The 21,224-nt window shown below is 42.5% G+C and overlaps 1 protein-coding gene across 1 annotated transcript in view; it reads right to left on the minus strand.

Annotated features, from left to right (window-relative positions):
- Positions 1-21,224, minus strand: part of HSD17B12 (hydroxysteroid 17-beta dehydrogenase 12) — a 200,029-nt gene that overhangs the window by 4,985 nt on the left and 173,820 nt on the right. The window contains exons 8-9 of the mRNA XM_002709065.6: positions 21,012-21,093; positions 18,747-18,812 (exon numbers count right to left, since the gene is read on the minus strand). Of these exons, the coding sequence (XP_002709111.2) occupies positions 18,747-18,812; positions 21,012-21,093 (148 nt within the window). The remainder of the gene's footprint in view (positions 1-18,746; positions 18,813-21,011; positions 21,094-21,224) is intronic.

The following is a 21,224-nucleotide window of genomic DNA, read 5'->3' on the forward strand; positions in this document are numbered from 1 at the left end:
TTTTTTTTTTTCTCACCCACTGAAGTAGCTTGCTTAAGTATCTGGTCTTCACCAAATAATTGAGTGGGTCTTGATGCAGAACAGGATGGCTGCTACAAATGCCATAGAGTACTGGAAAGAAGGATGCACAAAGCTACACAGCAGAAACTCAAGATCACACACTGAGCCCCTGAACGTCACGTGGCTGAACATCTTTGATGGACAGTCAACTGCATGCTAACTACGCATCTCAAATTTGAAAACAACCAGAACCGTTCACCACAATGCTTTGGGAAGATGTGGATCCAGAGGCTACCAGGATCCAACCGATTAGCACAGCATGGGATTTTAGACCTGGTGTGTAACACACCTTTAACAGGCACTAAGTCCACCACTGTAGCCAACACACAATCTTCCTCATTGTAGCTCCTATGCGGCCACAATGGGGAAACTTCCTTCCTTAGCTCTGTGTATTTGTAGACCATTTCTGGATCTGCATTGCCCAGAAGATCTAAATAATTATACTTGCGTGTTTGTATGACTTTACTTGTAAACCAGGAAATAAACTTTAGTCTACTAAAAGGCCCTTGATTTTCTTACTAGTAGGAATCCTTGGACTTGCTATAAAACGTTAAGAGAACGGCAATCTTCCAATGGTGCTGAGATCTCTGGTTGCATGGCATTGAAAAAGGGTCCCATAACAGATATAAAGCTTAGCACCAATGCCCAGAATGAAGGAGTTCGAAATGACATGCTCTGCACAAAGAAAAGCCTTGATAAATGCTGGTTGACTGATAATCTCATGAATGGCCTTCCTCCAAATATATAGAGTTTGCAGGTTAACATTCAAGGAACAAGAGGGAAAGCCATATAATACTACAAAAAAAGTATTCATTAGGAGCTGGCGCTGTGGCACAATGAGTTAAAGCCCTGGCATGAAGCACTGGCATCCCATATAGGTGCCGGTTCCAGTCCCGGCTGCTCCTCTTCCGATCCAGCTCTTTGCTGTGGCCAGGGAAAGCAGTGGAAGATGGCCCAAGTTCTTGGGCCCCTGCACCCACATGGGAGACCTGGAAGATGCTCCTGGCTCCTGGTTTCGATCGGCACAGCTCCGGTCATTGTGGCCATCTGGAGAGTGAACCTGCAGATGGAAGATCTCTCTCTCGGTCTCTACCTCTCTCTGTAACTCTGTCTTTCAAATAAATAAAATATATCTTTAACAAAAAAATAAGTATTTGTTAAACAACAAAGTATTTCCTGAGCACCTACTATAACAATGTTTTAGGCACTGGAAATAGCATCGTGAACAAAAAGTGAATCTCTCATTTTACAGAGCTTACATTTTGGTAGGTGCACACAGACCAAAATAACACAAGATGTATACAATACTGATAGGTAATGACAAAAAGGAAGAAAAACCTAGATAAAGGACATTGGTGTTGGAAGCGAATTCTGCAGGTGGGTTGGTCAAGAAAGGCGTCACGGAAGTGGGGACATAGAAGCAAAGATGAGAGAAGGGAGGGAGCTAGCCAAAAGGGTGTGTGGGTGCAGAGCCTTATACACTGAGGGGAACAGCCAGTGCAAAGGCCCTGAGATGAGAGGGTGCTCAGAGTATTTCAGGAACTGCAGGGTAGGGAAGATGACAGATGGCGTGGAAGGGTGAAATCAGCACTGTGGGCCCTAAGAACGCATGCTGTACTCTGAAAGGGATGAGAAGCCTTGGGAGAAATTCTTAGCAGGGGAATGAAATGACCAGATTTTGTTTTAAAGAGATGACTCTGGCTGCTGTGAGCAGGCTGCAGGGGCTACAGGCATGGGTGGGAGCAGGGGAGCCGAATGGGAAGACGTTAGAAAACGTCCGGGGTGAGGCCTAAAAGGGCTCAGACCAGAGCAGTAGCAGCAGAGGTCACGAGAATGGTTGGACAGTGGCTATGTTTCCAGGAGAAACTAAAGTCAGTAGGACTTCCTGATGGGTTGAATTTGGCATGTGACACTAAGAGGTAGTTGGGGAATAGTGGAAAAATTAGTGTTCATTGAGATCAGATCAATCTGGATTCAAATCCCTGCTTGCACATTACTAACTGTGTGATCTGAGCAAAACACTCCATGACTGAGCCCGATTTTCTTCCTGTGCAGTTGATAAATAGAGCATATTCCTTATTATATTACAAGGATTAAATAAGATATTGTCAGCTAAAGCATATGGAATTTGAACTCTAGTATGTATTAGCAGTTATTGTCTAAGTTTTCTAATATTTATTATATTTTTGTGAATTACCTTGGAAATAAGAATTTAGCTGAAGTTTTGCATCCTGTAAGGAGGGCCAGTATTCCGTTCTCTGTAGAGAAGATCAGACTATAGAGGTAATGGTAATCATCTAGGTATCTCCATCCTCCTGGACACATATTTAATGATTTGGAGGAACCTCTTATGTTTTCAGATAAAAAAAATTTTTTTTTAATTTATTTGAGAGGCAAAGAGACAGAGACACAGAGAGAAAGAGACACAGACAGAGTACTCTCATCTGCTGGATCATGCCTCAATTACCCACAATGATCATGGCTGGGAGAAAGGGTTGGCCAAAGTTGGGGGCCAGTAATCCAATTACTTGAGCCATCATCAGATGCCTTCCAAGGGAAGCTGGGGTCAGGAGCTGCAGGCAGGCATCAAACCCCAGTGCTTAGATAGGAAATGCAGTGCCTTAACCACTAGGTCAAATACCCACTCCAATCTGTTAGATCTTAGTATAATACGGCCAGGAAAGAGGGCCAGGAAAAAAAGACACCATCACTGACAAAGACAGAGAGTCAGTCACCTGGTTGGAAGGGATCAGAGCCCAATGATCCCATCAGGACTAATTCTACAACTGTGCAGTCATTTCACAAAGTTGGTGCACTTGACCAGATATGAATATTTCCAGTGAGAATCTTCTGATTGCTTTATAGTTCTATTTAGACTCCATTTGCACTAAAGACACACTCCATTTCCTCCTTTTACTGTCACTGGCAACTAACAAGAAGAGTGGATGGAGACTCATGTTTTCAATCGTGGTAGCCATTTCTCAACACTTGGCTTGCTAGCTCTTTCTACTTTTCTATATAATTACTCTAAGCAATAACATATGTAACACTATAAAAGAGGATTAAATATTTTCTTCCACTAAAAGAAAATCTTGCATTTTATTTCCTCCCTTATCTCAACTTGTCAGATTTGTTTTCTGAATTTCATAGCCTAAACCAAAAGTATATTTAAAACTACATTTTTAACTGAATTAACAAAACCACCAACTTTTGTCACCAAAGAGGACAAAAACACTGGAAGGTAGTAACTTAAGGGAGTGGGACTCGAAGGATTTCTTCACGATGGGAAATTCAAATTTAAATTCTTTTGTAATCCCTGCTAACATAAGAAAATGGTCTTCATTTACAGGGCAGCCAAAACCCATGCCTGCCTTCTCTGGGTGAGGCGGTATCTACCCGCTTCCTCACCTTTCCCTGGGTAAAGAGTTAGGGAAAGTCAACATTAGCAGGTGATTTCAATTAGCAAATGACCTCGTGGATAGCATTTCCAGGGACCTGGCTTCCCAGACAAAAGGGGGAGCCAGCAACACCTCTGAGGGAACCAGGAAGGCATTATAGGCAGACAGACTTCAGTGCTATTTAAACCCAGGTCAGCAAAGTCCCTAACTTTCCCCTTATTCTTGGGCACATTACCTTCCTTTACTTTCTTTTTTTTTTTTTAAGATTTTTATTTATTTATTTGACAGGTAGAGTTACAGACAGTGAGAGAGAGAGAGACAGAGACAGAGAGAAAGGTCTTCCTTCCATTGGTTCACTCCCCAAATGGCTGCCACGGCTGGAGCTACGCTGATCCAAAGCCAGAAGCCAGGTGCTTCTTCCTGGTCTCCCATGCGGGTGCAGGGGCCCAAGTACTTGGGCCATCCTCCACTGCCCTCTCAGGCCACAGCAGAGAGCTGGACTGGAAGACGAGCACCTGGACTAGAACCCAGCACCCATATAGGATGCCAGCACCACAGGCGGAGGATTAACCTATTGCACCACCGCCGGCCCCCAACCTTCCTTTACTTTCTTCATGGCAAGTATCACTGTAAAAAATTATCTTATTTGTCGCTCCCCCTCTTCGTGGAGGAACGACACAGGACCCTGCGCTGTTCTTTCGTCTGCTCGGCCCTCCCCGGGTTTCCTGCTGGTTCTTCCCGGGTTGGCTACTGTCCCTTCCACCTCCGTGGAAGGGCAGTTCACCCTGGCCACATTCCCCACTTCCGCAGGGGAGCGGCACACCGCCGGCCGGCTCTCTCGGGGGCTACACAGGTGTTCCCCTTAGATGTTCCTGGTGCATGCCGTCTCTCTCCTCCTTTATAGTCCTCCTCTGCCAATCCCAACTCGGCTGCCCACACGCCGAGTACGCTGCTCTCCTCCAATCAGGAGCAAGTCCTACAGTTTATTGGTTGAACTGGAGGCAGCTGTGCAGAAGCTGTTTACTTCTCTCCCAGCGCCATATTGTGGGAGAGCAGATGCATAGAATAAGTCTTAATTCCAGTAACTCAGTCTAGTCCGGATTGCTCCCCACACTTATTCACCTTTTTTTTTTTAATTGTCTACTACAGCAGGGACTCACCATGTTTTTTCACCAACAACCAGATTCTGCAGTACCTCTAAATATTTCTTGACTGAGGAAATGTGGAACATGACGTACACATCCCCCTTGGGGCTCACGGCTACTGCAGTGTTTAAATGCCCATCTTTTCACTCTCTGGGGGCTGGAAGACAGGGACTATGTCTTACTGACCTGTGTTTCCTCACTGCCCAGCTGCGGACCTGGAAAGCAACAGGCTCAAGCTGTTTGATGAACTGAACTGCCCTCAGGCAAGTTAAGTTACCTGACTTCTACTGGTCCTCAGTTTCCTACTTGTAAAATGGGACTAGTTTAACCTCTAGCTCAAATAAGGGAACAGGTAAAAACATGGGGCATATTGGAGAGCTTCACAGATGCACGTTTCTCTCCTCTCTTCCTCACACTCACTTGTCATTTCCCAGTTATTTTTATAGATGCCATATCTTTTATTCCACTTGCCAAAGGGGAGAACAAGGCCCAAAGGAAGGGAGCAACCCTCTGTAAGTCAGACAATTACTAGGTGGGAAAAGCAGAACTCAAACCTTGGTCTGCTGACTACAAGTCAGTGTTCTGTCCTTATGCCTCAGTACAGCACAAAAATGTGCTCTGCATAAAACCACAGCCTGGATCAAGGAAGCTGTGACCATGCCTTCGCTGTAACTCCTTGCTTTGAGATGACTATATATCCGGACAGGGCCTCATAAATGAAAAACCTTATAAGGCACAGAAACATCACTGGTTGCTTAACTCCAGAGGAAATTATGAGAAGTGTCTCCTCCCAGACTGCTTATTGGTGAGAGGAAAACAACAGGACTGACTGAGCAGACAGAGCAGGTCAGACCTGGACTGCAGGACACTGCCACTGTGGCGGGGTGGATGCTGGGTCTCCGAGCGTGATGCCCTGGGAAGGATGTATCATCATGTATGTTAATGTTTTGATTAGCAAGCAGAACCGGAATCGAGCTCTGAGGAAGCATCAGATTAAACTCAAGTGTTAAATGTTCAGTTAAATAGAGCGGGGGAGGAGCACTGTGCTCTTCAAAAAATGTCAATGTCATAAAAGACAAAGACAGGTGGTGGAGAAATTCCACTTAAAAAAAAAAATGAAAAGAGACAAGATGACTAAATATAATACCAGAGCCCAGACTGAATTCTTAACTGGAGAAAAAAAAAAAAAAAAAGGCGATAAAGAATATTATAGGAGGGTGGGCATTGTGGCACAGTAGGTTAAGCATCTGCTTGGGAGTCCTGTATTAGTGCAGGTTTGAATCTCAGGTAGAGTCTCAGTTACTCAGCTTCTGATCCAGCTCCCTGATAATGCACTGGAAGATGGCCCCAGTATTTGAGTATTTTCACTCACATGGGAAAATCAGATAGAGTTTATGGCTCCTGGCTTTGAAAGAGTGGATGGAAGATCCACCACCACCAGCACCAGTCCCCACCCCCACCCTATCTCTCTCTCTCTTTTTGTCATTCTGCCTTTCAAATAAGAAGATCCAAATTAATAAAATCAGATGAAAAAGGAGATGTTACAGCTATATGCTAACAAATTGCAAAATCTGAAAGAAATGTATAGATTTCTAGACACATAAAATCTGCCAAAATTGAGTCATGAAGACATAGAATACTTAAATAGGCCAACAACCAAGATGGAGATTGAATCAGTAATTAAGACCCTTCCTACAAAGAAAAGCTGGGACCAGATGACTTCACTCATGAATTCTACCAAACTTTTTAATATTTTTTTTAGATTTTATTTATTTATTTGAGAGGTAGAGTTACAGACAATGAGAGGGAGAGGTAGAAATATAGGTCTTCCTTCTGTTGGTTCACTCTCCAAATGGCCGCCATGGCCAGAGCTGAACCGAACCAAAGCCAGGAGCCAGGTGCTTCTTCCCGGTCTCCCACACGGGTGCAGGGGCCCAAGGAGTTGGGCCATCTTCTACTGCTTTCCCAGGCCACAGCAGAGAACTGGATTGGAAGAGGAGCAGCCTGAACTAGAACAGGCACCCATATGGGATGCTGGCACCACAGGCAAAGGATTAACCTACTGTGCCACAGTGCCGGCCCCTCTACCAAACTTTTAAAGAACTAATTCCAATTATTCTCAAACTATTCAAAACAGGTGAAAGGGAGGAAATCTTTCCAAATTTCTTCTATGAGGCCACCATCACCTTAATTCTAAAACCAGAAAATGATACAACAAAGAATTATAGACCAATAACACTGCTGAACATAGATACAAAAAATCCTCAATAAAATACTAGCTAATCAAATCCAACGACACATCAGAAAGATCATTCACTCAGAACAAGTGGGAACAACTGGACCAATGTCCACTTTTACCACTGCTATTCAATATAGTTCTGGAAGTTTTAGCCAGAGCCATTAGGCAAGAAAAAGAAATCAAAGGGATACAACTTGGAAAGGAGGAAGTCAAATTATATCTGTTTGCAGATGACGTGATCCTATCTATAGGGAAACCAAAAGACTCCACCAAGAAACTATTGGAATTCCTAAGACAGTTTGGTAAAGTTACAGGTTATAAAATCAACACACAAAAATTAATAGCTTTTGTATACACGGACAATGCCATGGCTAAGAAAGAACTTGTAAGATCATTACCATTCATAATAGCTACAAAAAATTTAAATATCTTGGAATGAATTTGGCTAAGGAAGTGAAATATATCTACAATGAAAATTAGAATACATATTTTTTTTTGACAGGCAGAGTGGATAGTGAGAGAGACAGAGACAGAGAGAAAGGTCTTCCTTTTGCCGTTGGTTCACCCTCCAACGGCCACCATGGTTGGCGCGCTGCGGCCGGTGCACCGCACTGATCTGAAGGCAGGAGCCAGGTGCTTCTCCTGGTCTCCCATGGGGTGCAGGGCCCTAGCACTTGGGCCATCCTCCACTGCCTTCCCAGGCCACAGCAGAGGGCTGGCCTGGAAGAGGGGCAACCGGGACAGAATCTGGCGCCCTGACCGGGACTAGAACCCGGTGTGCTGGCGCTGCTAGGTGGAGGATTAGCCTATTGAGCCACGGCGCCGGCCACAATACATATTGAAAGAACACAAAAAAATGGAATAATTTTCCAAGTTCATGGGTTGGAAGAATTAATATCACCCAAATGTCCATACTGCCCAAAGTAATTCACAGATTCAATCTGATCCCACCAACATCAAAACACCAACATTCTTCTCAGATCTGGAAGAAATGATCCTAACATTCAGATGGAAACACAAGGGACCCCAAATAGCTAAAGCAATCTCAAACAAAATAAAAAACAAAGCCAGAGGCAAATACCAGGTTTCAAGACATACTATAGTGCAGTTATAATTAAAACAGCCTAGTAGGGGCACAAAAATAGACATGTAGACTGATAGAACAGAATAGAAACCCTAAAAATCAATCCATACATCTACAACCATCTAATCTTTGATAAAGGAGCTAAAATGAATCCCCACAGAATGGACAGTCTCTTGAACAAACGGTGCTGGGAAAATCAGATCTCTGCATACAGAAGTATGAAACAAGACCCCTATTGTATACCTTATATAAAAATGAACTCAAAATGGATCAAGTATCTGAATCTATAATCTGATATAATCAAAATGATCATCATCATACTAGAGGAGAACACTGGGGAAATTCTGTAAGAACTTGTCATAAGCAAGACATCTTGGAAAAGACCCCAAGAGTTTAGGTAATAAAAGCAAAAATAGACAAATGGAATTACATCAAGCTTAGAAGCTTCTTAACAAAGTGAACAGGCAAACAACAGAATGAAACAAAATATTTGCAAACTATGCAACTGATAAAGGATTAATATCCAGAATCTATAAAGAGCTCAAGAAACTCACTAACAACAAAACAAATAATTCAGTTAAGAAATGGGCAAAGGACTTGAACAGGCATTTTCAAAGGATGAAATTCAAATGGCCAACAGACACATGAAAAAGTGCTCAGGTGCACTAGCCATCAGGGAAATGCAAATAAAAACCAAAATGAGGCTTCATCTCACCCCAGTTAGAATAGCTCTGATGCAGAAATAAAAGTATAATAAATGCTGGTGAGGAAGTGGGGAAAAAGGTTTCCTAATCCAATGTTGTTGGGAATACAAAATAGTACAACCATTGTGAAAGGCAGTATGGAAGTTCCTCAGAAAATTCTAAATAGATCTACCATATGATCCAGCCATCCCACTCCTGGGAACTTACCCAAATGAAATGAAATCAGCATATGAAAGACTTATATGTACCCCCATGTTTATTGCAGCTCAATTCACAACCCCTAGGATACAGAATCAACCCAGATGCCTATCAACTGATGACTAGATAAAGAAAATGTGGTATATATATACTATGGAGTACTTCTCAGCCATAAAGAAGAATGAAATCCTGTCTCTTGCAACAAAATGGATATAACTGGAAACCATTATACTTAGTGAAATAAGCCAATCCCAAAAGACAAATATTATGGTTTCCCTGTTCTGTGGTAAATAATAGAGTACAAAAAATGTAATGTATATGAGCGAAATTGACATTTTGAGATTTGATTGTTGTTTATAGCCCTTGTCTCTATTGTTGAGGAACAGTATTTTTTTTCTTCTCACTATTTGATGAATTCTTTACTTATTATATGATTATAAAATAAGCTGAAAGTATGTCACTAAAATTAAAAAAAAAAAGAAAGAAAGGAATGAAGAGGATGGTGGGAGCGTGGGTAGGAGGAAGGGTAGGGTGGGAAGTATCACTATGCCCTTAAATCTGTATATATGAAATAAATGAAATTTGTTCACCTTATGTAGATTTAAAAGTTATATAAAAATAAGTACATATTTTTAAAAATATTACAGGATCAAAAATTGGGCACAAATGATATAGTAGGTAACAATATTATATCTGTTAAATCTAAAGCTGTTTACTGTATAGTAATTATACAAGAAGAATTCAAAATGGATGCTGAAAAAATGGAATTAAAGGATAAATTTATGTTGGGGAAAAAAATTTGAAGTCCACGCACAATTTATTCATAGTATGCATTTTCATGAGCTTTTCCCAAGGCCCTTCATATGCATGGATTTCAAAATTTTTTTGCATCAACATAAACATCTTTTCATTCCAATTTCCCTGAACTTTTTGAAGTAACTTTGTATACAAGGATGTTCTTATTCTTTGGAAACATGTGTCCAAGTATTCAGAGCTAAAGGACACTGATGTGTGGGACTTACTCTGCCACAATAAGACAACTGGGGTACTCTCTCTTTCTCTCCATCTCCTGACCTCTCTCTCTCATGCTCTCCCTTTCCCTCTTTCTCCTTCTTTGCCCCTCCCCTCCGGTCTGTTGGGTTTTCTCCAGTAAACCCTTTCCCTTAAAAAAAAAAGACAAATGGGGTAAAATGTTAATAATAAGTCAGCCTGGGTAGAGGATGATATGGGGTTCTTATTTTTGTTTTTAATTAATTTATTTGAAAGTCAGAGTTATAGTGAGATGTGGGGGAGAGAGGAGAGAAAGAAACAGGCATGAGAAAGAGGAAGTCAGGAGCCCGGAGCTTCTTCCATGTCTCCCACGTGGGTGGCAGGGGCCTAAGCACTTGAGCCATCTGCTGCTGCTTTTTCGCAGGCCATTAGCAGAGAGTTGGATCAGAAGTGGAGCAGCTGGCACACTCCACCATATGGGATTCTGTCATCACAGGCGGTGGCTTAACTTGCTGTGCCATAACACCAGCCCCAGTATGGGGTTTTTTGTACTATTTGTATTCTTATAACTGGTTTTAGGATTTAGTCATAGTCTTAGCTACTTCATACTTTCTCAGCATTAATTGCTAATCAGATAGGGCAGAAAGAAGGAGTTTGGGTGTAGGATCCACTAACTAGCCAGATTACTTACAATTTTATCCTGGGAAAGATTTAAGCATAGTGGTTTTTTTTTTTTTTTTTTTTTTTTTTTTGGAAATTTCCCCCGGGCTTTAATTATAGAGTAATAATGAGAACAAATGGTCTTCATCCAAAGTGCACACTTTTGATGAGAATGTATTTCTTATCCTCGTTCCCAATCAACAGATGGAGTCCATCAGGTCCAGAGTTCACCTCCAAGGCATGTATATCACTTGTTGTCACGATAATTTATTTGAATTTCCAGGAAATGATTATAAAATAGCAAATTTGAGTTCTTGAAGGAAATTTTAAATGTTCTTACAAAATTATGGAAAAGAAATTGAGGGAAAGATGGGGATAGAAAAACAGAAAAGAGTGAAAGGAAGTAAATGTACAACCAGTTAGAATTACAAAAACACATTCTCTTCTTTTCCTAAAAGAGCAATTTGATGAACACTCACACGGAAATAAACCTAAAAAAGACAGCTCTCCTTCCAAAGATTAGGGAAAAATAATGAAAGAAAGAAACTTAGCAACATGACATTAGCTTGGAGGCCTCTGAGATATAGAGGATGAAAATTCAAGATCAGAAGCATATGAGAGCAACAGACAAGGCTCGACGGATGAGTGTGCAGCAGAGTATGACCATGTACAACCGCAGTCCTCAGAGATACCATGCAAACGGCAGGTCTCCAAGGTGCCATCAGCAACACAGAGACCAATCAGATTAAAGAACCCTGTTCTCAAGAATACATTCAAGTAGGGGCTGGCGTTGAGGCACAGCAGGTTAAGTCACCATCAGGGATGGGGGCGTGCCCTATCAGAGTGCAGGTTCCAGCTCTGGCTCTCTGCTTCCTGAACAGCTTCCTGCTAATGGATGTGGGAAGGCAGCAGCAGGTGATCCAAGTGTGTGAGAGACCAGGATGGAATTTCTGGCTCCTGGCTTGGCCTAGCCCAGTTCTGGCTGTTGCACCCATTTGGTTAGTGAACCAGCAGTTGAAGATCTCTCTCAAGCCAGGAGCCAGGAGCTTCTTTGAGGTCCTCCATGCGGGTGCAGGGGCCCAGTATTTGGGCCACCTTCTGCTGCTTCCTCAGGTACCCTAGCAGGGAGCTGGATCAGAAGTGGTACAGCTGGGACTCGAACAGGCGCCTATATGGGATGCCAGTGCCACAGGCTTTAGTTTTTACCTGCACTGCCACAGTGTTGTCCCTTCAACCCTTTTCTTTTTCTTTTTTAAAGAATACATTAGGAGCTGGCACTGTGGCACAGTGAGCTAAATCTCTGTCTATGGCACTGGCATCCCATATGGGCACTGGTTCATGTTCCAGCTGCTCCTCTTTTGATCCAGCTCTCTGCTATGGCCTAGGAAAGCAGCAGATGACGGCCCAAGTGCTTAGGCCCCTGCACCTGTGTGGGAGACCTGGAAAAAGCTCCTGGCTCCTGGCTTCGGATCAGCTAAGCTACTGCTGTTCTGGCCATTTGAGGAGTGAACCAGCAGATGGAAGACCTTTCTGTCTCTCCCTCTGTCTGTAACTCTACCTCTCAAGTAAATAAATATATCTTAAAAAAAAAAAAAAAGAATACATTAAAGAAGGGAAGAGTGGGAAGGGACAGAGAGCAGAGGCAGACAGAAGACAGCAGAGGGAAAAGTGTAGCCAAATGTGCCAAGGGGCTGAGGTAGGGCTTCCAGGGGCAGGTAAACTGTGACCAAGGCCCTGAAAGATACACCGGGGTCACAGGGCAAGGAGGACCTGGGGAAAGGGATGGTAGTCCTGGGGACTCCAGGAAGCAGCGCGTGCACTGGACACCATGGTGCCTGCTCTGGCCTGACCTCGAACGTACAGGATGCAAGAAAACGCCTTTGTCCAGTCTAAATCTAATCCTAAGCCTATGGGCAGCCATGGGAAGGCTATGAAGGACTTTCACAAAATCACCCAGGAAACACAGGTGAGTCAGAGTGAGGGAGGTAATCAGTTGAAAAATATTCTGAACCCCAAAAATATGGAGACAATGTAGAAAAATTAGTAATTTTCATTCTGCGCATCAGTTAGAGCAGCTTTTTGCCGTTCTGACTAGAATTGGTGAAGTTCTCCTAGACTATTGTTGCTCACATGGAATGACAAACTGTATTCTCTCTCACCAACATCTGAGTCTCGTTTTTCACCAAATTCATTCTAACTGTAAGCTTTGAATGATTTTATATGAAGAAAGAAAATGGTAACATTACATAATTTATCATTCATTATTAGGGAAAAATTAAAGTTTATCAAAGTAAAATACTTCAGAAGGCAAATGCTAATGTGTTTTTTGTGGTAGCTTTTAGTCACACCAGATTAAAAGTAGATAATCTGGGAGAAAGATCTTTGAGGGAATGAGACAGACAGAATTTCAGGAATTAGTTACCCGTGCTCATAGGACCTGATGCTTATCACTGAAGTACTGGTAGCTTCAGGTCACTAGACCTACGGGTTACCCACCTACCACTAGGTAGCACTGCTACCTAGTCTTAGTAGGTATTTAAAATCATTAAATCTGGGGTCGGCGCTGTGGCGTAGCAGGTAAAGCCACCACCTGCAGTGCTGGCATCCCATATGGGCTCCAGTTTGAGTCCCAGCTGCTCCACTTCCGATCCAGCTCTCTGCTACAGCCTAGGAAAGCAGTGGAAGATGGCCCAAGTCCTTGGTCATTGCATCCACATGGGAGACCTAGAAGAAGTTCCTGGTTCCTGGCTTTGGATTGGCTCAGCTCCAGCCATTCTAGCCATTGGGAAGTGAACCAGAGGATGGAAGACCTCCTTCTCTCTCTCTTTGCCTCTGCCTCTCTGTAACTCTGCCTTTCAAATCAATCAATCAATAAATCTATAAAAACATAAAATTATTAAATTAATGGCTTGGTTACAACAGACTCACCAGAAAGAAACATATATTACTGCTCGGTGTGTGATGCCTCACCTCCCAGGAATATTGCACCAGTTTCCATGTTACCCACAGATCACACATTCTGCATAGCAGAGTTGAGTTACTAGCGCTGGAATGACTGGTGGCACAGAAGAGGGGAAGGAGAGGACGGTAGCTCAGGACTCTAGAAAACCGTGTCCTCCCCAACATCCCCTAGTCCTGGTGGCAAGCTGCAAGTCAGAATAATAACAAGTGGCTATGATATCTAGGGGCCTCCTGGGTGAAAACTCAGGAGCAGGTTTAGAGGAATCTGGAAGATGAGGAAACATGTGCTCCCCTCTCCTCTCATGAGCACTCTCTCACACACAATGGATGATTCAGCTCCAATGTCTACTCAGAATAAAAAGGGTGAGAAGCAAGATCTCGGTAACACCAAAGCCCATCTTGATTATTTACAAAATACAGAAGAAAAAAGGAACTAAGCAACCTATACTTAGGTGTTCTTTGCTGCCCTACAGGCCTGGAGAAGGTAGCTTAGTGATTAAGAACAAAGACTTAGTGGCACAGTAGATTAAACCATCACCTGCAATGCCGGTATCCCATATGGGCGCCAGTTCATGTCCTGGCTGCTCCACCTCTGATTCAGCTCCCTGCTAATGTGCCTGGGAAAGCAGGCCTAGGTTCTTGGGCCCCTGCCACCCACCTGGGAGATGCAGATGGAATTCTAGGTTCCTGGCTTCATTTGGCCCAGCCCTGGCTGTTGCATCAATCTGGGGAGTGAACCAGCAGATGGAAGATGTCTCTCTCTCTCTCCCCCCCTATCTATCTGTAAATCTACCTTTCAAACAAATAAAATAAAATCTTAATAATAAATAAAATGGACAAAGGTTTTGGTGCCAAACTGACCCATATTTGAGTCATGGTTCAACATGGGGAAATGACTTAATACTGCTAAGCTTCAATTTCCACAGCTTTATGATAACCACACCATCTCACAGAATCATTGGGGCAGGCAGTAAAATGACATATTTAAAGTGTTTAGCACTATGCCTGAAAAGAAGCTACTCAAATATTTGCTGTCATTTTCATTGATCATTTGGGCCTTTGGGTACAAAAAGCAAAATACTAGGTCTATAGTAAGGAAAGCCATAGTGAATACCAGGCATATGTAGAGGGGGGATAAGTGATGGGCAGAAGTAGTAAAGAGGCAAGGATTCTGAGGCCAGAGTGCTGTTTAGGACATCTGCCATTCTACGGGTCTGCTGTGTATCTCACTTCCCATGTTGGATTGTTCTCTCCCTTTTTGATTCTATCAGCTAGTATTTGCAGACACTATTCTTGTTTATGTGATCCCTTTGGTTCTTAGTCCTATTATTATGATCAATTGTGAACAGAAATTGATCACTGGGACTAGTGAGATGGCACTGGTACATGCCACCTTGATGGGATTGAATTGGAATCCCCTGGTATGTTTCTAACTCTACTGTTTGAGGTAAGTCAGCTTGAGCATGTCCTGAATTGCACATCTCTTCCCTCTCTTATTCCCACTCTTATATTTAACAGTGATCACTTTTCAGTTAAGTTTCAGCACTTAAGAAGAATTGTGTATTGATTACAATATTCAACCAAAAGTATTAAGTAGAACAAACAAAAAAAATACTAAGAGGGATAACATATCAAGTTGCTCATCAACAGTCAGGGTGAAGGCTGATCAAGTCACCGTTTCTCATAGTGTTCATTTCACTTTAACAGGTTTCCTTTTTGGTGCTCAGTTAGTTGTCACCTATCAAGGAAAACAAGTGGTATTTGTCCCTTTGGGATTGCTTATTTCACTCAGCATAATGTTTTCCAAATTCCTAACAGGGATCACTTTTCTGTTAAAATTTAAACACCTAAGAATAATTGTGTGTTAATTACAGGCCTCAGAATCAGCCCTTAAGGCATGCGGATCCGGCTGAAAAGCCCATGAGACTATTTCAGGCATGGAAAGCCAAGACACTCTGGGGAAAAAAAAAAAAAACTAAATGAAAGATCTCTGTGAGTGAGATCCCAGTGGAAAGAACGGGTCATCAAAGAAGGACGTACCTTTCTCTGAAGGGAGGAAAGAACTTCCACTTTGACCATGGCCTTGTTTAAATATGATCAGAGTCTGTGAACTCAGGGGGCTTCCATAGCCTTGGCAGCTCATAACAAGAGCCTAGGGTGATTACTGACGCCATAAACAAGAGTGTCAATTCATTAAGTCAACAACAGGAGTCACTGTGCACTTACTCCTCATGTAGGATCTCTGTCCTTAATGTGCTGTACATTGAGATTTAATGCTATAACTAGTACTCAAACAGTATTTTTCACTTTATGTTTCTGTGTGGGAGCAAACTGTTGAAATCTTTACTTAATGTATGCTAAACTGATCTTCTGTATATAAAGAGAAACAAAAATGAATCTCGATGTGAATGGAAGGGGAGAGGGAGTGGGAGAGGGGAGGGTTGCGGGTGGGAGGGACATTATGGGGGGGAAGCCATTGTAATCCATAAGCTGTACTTTGGAAATTTATATTCATTAAATAAAAGTTTAAAAAAAAAAAGAGGCAAGGATTACAACTCCTCCCAAGACACTATTAAAAATGATCTGGCATGGAAACACTGTAGGTCATTATTTCTTTGGGGGAACAAATAACTGACATGAAATAGACACCCACTAAAAATGTTACATCTGCTTCCCATCCTATTTTCTATTGTATATCCATAGCATTAGGGTCTGCTAGCTACATGATATACTCAAAAATCTTTATAAAAATGGACGGAAGGCCTGAGATAAGAGCTAAAAATATAAAACTCTTGGAAGAAAATGGGGGAAAGTTCGTTATACTGGATTTGGCAAGGATTTCTTGGATATGACACCAAAAGTACTGGCAACAAAAGAAAAAAACGATAAATTAGACTGCATCAAAGTTAAAAAGACACTAGCAATATTTGTGCATTAAAAGGCACTATCAGGGACAGGAGTTGTGCTGTAGAGGATACATTGCTGTGTGCCACGCCAGCATCCCTTACGGGGCACTGGTTCAAGTCCCAGCTGCTCCATTTCTGATCCAGCTCCCTGCTAATGCACCTGGGAAAGCAGCGGAGGGCGCACCAAGTGCTTGGGCCCCTGCACCCATGTGGGAGACCTGAGAGAAGCTCCTGGCTCCAGGCTTCAGTCTGGCTCAGCCCCAGCCCAGCAGTAGTGGCCATTTGGGGAGTGAATCAGTGGATGGAAGACTGTTCTCTCTGTTTCTACCTCTCTCTCTCTCTCTCTCTCTCGCTCTCGCTCTCTCTGTAACTGTGCCTTTCAATTAAATAAGATAAATTTTTAAGATTTGTTTATTTATTTGAAAGATGGAGTTACAGAGATGGAGAGGCAGAGACAGAGAGAGAGTTTTCCATCGGCTGGTTCACTCCCCAAATGCCTGCAATGGCCAGGGTTGGGCCAGATCGAAGCCAGGAGCTTCATTTGGGTCTCCCACATGGGTGCAGGGGCCCAAGCACTTGGGTTATCTTCCATTGCTTTCCCAGGTACATTAGTAGGAAGCTGAATTGGAAGTGGAGCAGCCAGGACTTGAACTGGTGTCCATATGGGATGCCAGCGCTGCAAGCGGCATCTTAACCTGCTGTGCCAGAGCGCCACCCCAATAAAATAAATCTCTTAAAAATAAATAAGTAAATAAAAGACACTATCAGCAGAATGAAAAGGCAACTCACAGAATGGTGATAATATCTGGATATCATATATCTATCTAATAAGATGTCAACATCCAGAATATATAAGGAACTACTATAATTCAGTGACAAGAAAAACTCAAAAAGCTCAATTTAGAAATGGGAAAGGACTTGAATAGCTATTTTCCCAAAGCTGATATACATATGGCCATTTAGCCCCTGGAAAGGTGCTCAACGTTGCTCATCATCAGGAAAAGCAAATCAAAACCATAATGAGATACCACTTCATACCCATGAGGATGACTGTTAAAGAACAACAACAGAAAGTGACAAATGTTAGCAAGGATATCTGAGAAATTGGAACTCTCGCACACTGCTAGTGGGAGTATAACATGGTACAGCCAATAGGGAAAACAGAATCATAGTTCCTCAAAAGATTTAATATAAATTACCACATGGTCTAGCATGCCTACTTCCAAGTACACAGCCAAAAAACGAAATGTGAAAGCAGGGTCTTGAAGAAATATTTATGTGCCCACATTCATAGATGCATATTTAGAATAGCCAGCAAGTAGAAACAACCCAAATGCCCATCTACAGAGGAATGAACAAACCAAATGCAATCCACACATGCAACGGAATATTAATCAGCACTTTAAAAGGAAGGGAATTCTGACTTATCACCAGGGATGAACTTTGAAGACATTATACTAAGTGAAGACAGTTACAAAAGGTCAAATACTGTACAATTCCATTCATATGAGGAACTAAGAGTAGCCAAATTTATAGAGGTAGAAACTACCCAGTCCTGAGGGGAGGGGCAAATGAAGAGGTAGTGTTTAATGCATAGAGTTTCTAATCTGGAAAATGGAACATGTTCTACAGATGGATGACATTAATGACTACACAACAGTGTGAATGTGCTTCATGCCAGTGCACTGCACAATTAAAAATGATGAAAATGCTATATGTATTTCTCCACAATTTTTAAAAAGAAGAGACTATGAATAGTCTAATTATCTCAACATAAAGTAGTAAGAACTTATAATAATTAGGATTCAACTGCTTACACTCCATTTAGTTCTACTTTAGGGATCCCTGCTTAAAAAAATTCTAGGGGGCAGTTTTTAAAAATCCAGACTTATATATGTAAATGAAATAGAAACTGGGGCCCATGCTGTCGTACAGCAAGTTAAGCCACTGCCTATAGTGCTGGCAAACCATATGGGAGCCAGTTCAAATACTTGCTGCTCCACTTCCGATTCAGCTCCCTGCTGACAGCCTGGGAAAAGCAGCAGAAGATGGCCCAAGTCTGTGGGCTCCTGCCACCCATATGGGAGACCTGGAAGAAGCTCCTGGCTCTTGGCTTCGGCCTGGCCCAGCCGTTGTAGCCATTTGGGGAGTGAACCATAGGATGGAAGATCTCTCCCTCTGTCTTTCCTTCGCTCTCTGTAACTGTGACTTTCAAATAAATAAATCTTGAGAGAGAGAGAGAGAGAGAGAGAGAGAGAGAGAGAGAAACCATGTCTAACAGTATGCTAACGTCACATCCACTAACTCAGGAGTGTGATTTTCTTTTGTTGCCAAGACAGCAACAGTTGCTGTGGAAACCACACAAAAACAGGGATACTTAACAGAAGCAAACTGCACTCACCTGCACAAAGATGCCCTTGCTCCTGTATTCCTCATGGAGGCACTGAGAGAAGAAATCTACAAAAGCCTGGGAGGCAGTGGGAGGGAGAAGAAAACACACAGATTACATCAATGTGCCTGACTTGTAGCCATAGAAACAAAAAATAACAAACTAACCAGTTAACACTATCATTTCTAATCATTCTTTTTCATTTCAAAAGCAGACTACACCTTAAAAAAACACCAACAGCTCAAGTTGTTTTTGCTTGCCACTAAATGAAGTATTATCTTACCAAATACTACGCAGAACAAATTTTAATTGGAAAAAGCTCTTCTTATCCTTATTTTCCCCCAGAAAATTATTTTCCAAGAAAAATATTTTTATATTATAAATCAAAGCATGCATTTCTTCTTTCTACTTGCCACTCAAATGGAAACAAAATATGAATTCTGTCTAACTCAGTTCTGTGGGGACTTTGCTGTTGCTACAAAGAAAAGAGCAAGCATCCTCTTGCAGCTCTAGGATGGAAAGAGCCAACAAGAGCAGAGCTGAATGTGACAGCACCTCTTCTGATCATGGTACAACCTGAAATCCATTTGTAAAAAGCCATTTTTTGGGGGAAAATATGGACTTAATCTTGAGCTTGAAATGCAAAGTATCAATAATGACTCTGGAGGCCAGTGCTGTGGCCTAATGGGTAAAGCCGTCACCTGCAGTGCTGGCATCCCAAATGGGAGCTGGTTCAAGTCCCAGCTGCTTTACTTCTGAACCAGCTCTCTGCTAAGGCCTGGGAAAGAAGAAGAAGATGGCCAAAGTCCTTTGGCCCTTGCACCAGCAAGGGAGACCCAGAAGCTCCAGGCTCCTGGCTTCAGATCCGCCCAACTCTGGCCATTGTGGCAATCTAGGGAGTGAATCAGTACATGGAAGACCTCTCTCTCTTTCCCTCTGCCTCTCTGTAACTCTGCCTTACAAATAAATAGCCAGCGCCGTGGCTCACTAGGCTAATCCTCCGCCTAGTGGCGCCGGCACACCGGGTTCTAGTCCCGGTCGGGGCGCCGGATTCTGTCCCGGTTGCCCCTCTTCCAGGCCAGCTCTCTGCTGTGGCCAGGGAGTGCAGTGGAGGATGGCCCAAGTGCTTGGGCCCTGCACCCCATGGGAGACCAGGAGAAGTACCTGGTTCCTGCCATCAGATCAGCGCGGTACGCCGGCCGTGGCAGCCATTGGAGGGTGAACCAACAGCAAAGGAAGACCTTTCTCTCTGTCTCTCTCTCTCACTGTCCACTCTGCCTGTCAAAAATAAATAAATAAATAAATAAATAAATAAATAAATAAATAAATAAATCTTTTAAAAAAAGACTCTGCAAGAGTCCCAATTAGTAGTAATTCTCTGTTCGTGGAGACAGGAAAGAAATTGGGGTCACCAATCCCTTCAGGAAACCTGGCATTACGCTCCAGGGTTACTGAAATCAAGTTAATGGCAGGGATTCCAGGGTGGTGCCAAGCTTTCCCAAAAGACAGCCATGATGATATGAATTTTATCAAGTGAAAAAGAAGGCCAATGTTTTGTTCCTGTCTTTTGATGACATATTACAAGTTCTTACTGTATAATATATTAAGCTCACTTTTCCTGAAAAGCTTGTTCAATGTTAAGGTCTGAGCAGTCATTTTCCCTTTAGAGATGGAGTCCTTGCCTCAACAATGTATCTGAAGATGAGGCTATTGACCTGCAGGCAGCAGGAAATGCACTCGAAATTATTTTCCTAGAAGTAATGTGAAGAGGTGAACGGTAATGCTGTGTGAAATTATGGCTCTTACAGAGAACTCTGGAAAATTCTCACATCCCAGAAGTAACAAGGAGTTACCAGTAAATTCTGGATAATGGGACAAAACAGTCATTCTCTCACTCAACGCTATCCTGTGCCTAGTATGTACATGTATGTGTTGACTTCTTCCAAATTGTGTGCAGTTGACTCATTCATCTACCAAATTCAGAATCTTCTACTCATTAACATCATGTTCTAATCACTGGTCTAGGCCAGCTCTCCATGAAAGGACAAGTGTCACCTTTAAAATCAGTAAACTACCGGAAGGAACAAAGGCCTGTGTGGATCTCATACCCGGGTGTCACACTAGCTCTGGCTCTCCTGAACCTTGCATTGGGTAGTTTCCGTTTTGTTGCATTCCATTGGAAAACTGCCAAGATTTGACCTTCAGGAAACTTTAATCTCTCAGCTTAGAAAGTATTGCTCACTCTTACACCCACTCCTCCCCTAAAACGCTGTTCACCTTGGTTGCAGAGTAGATGGTCAGCAGTGGAACTGGGAACGTGCCACTGGCAGAGGAGATGTTCAGAATTGCACCTTTAGATCTAAAAAGGAAAATGTACCAAGTCATCACAGTGTAATCATATACACAACGGTCTGAGAACTGCAGACTGAGATATATAATTATTTGAAGCAGAGTAACACAGATTTTTTTTTTTAATCATACATCCTTCTC

This window comes from Oryctolagus cuniculus, chromosome 1 (assembly GCF_051225735.1).
Source record: "Oryctolagus cuniculus isolate XC-2025 breed Fujian yellow rabbit chromosome 1, ASM5122573v1, whole genome shotgun sequence".
NCBI classification, from domain to species: domain Eukaryota; kingdom Metazoa; phylum Chordata; class Mammalia; order Lagomorpha; family Leporidae; genus Oryctolagus; species Oryctolagus cuniculus.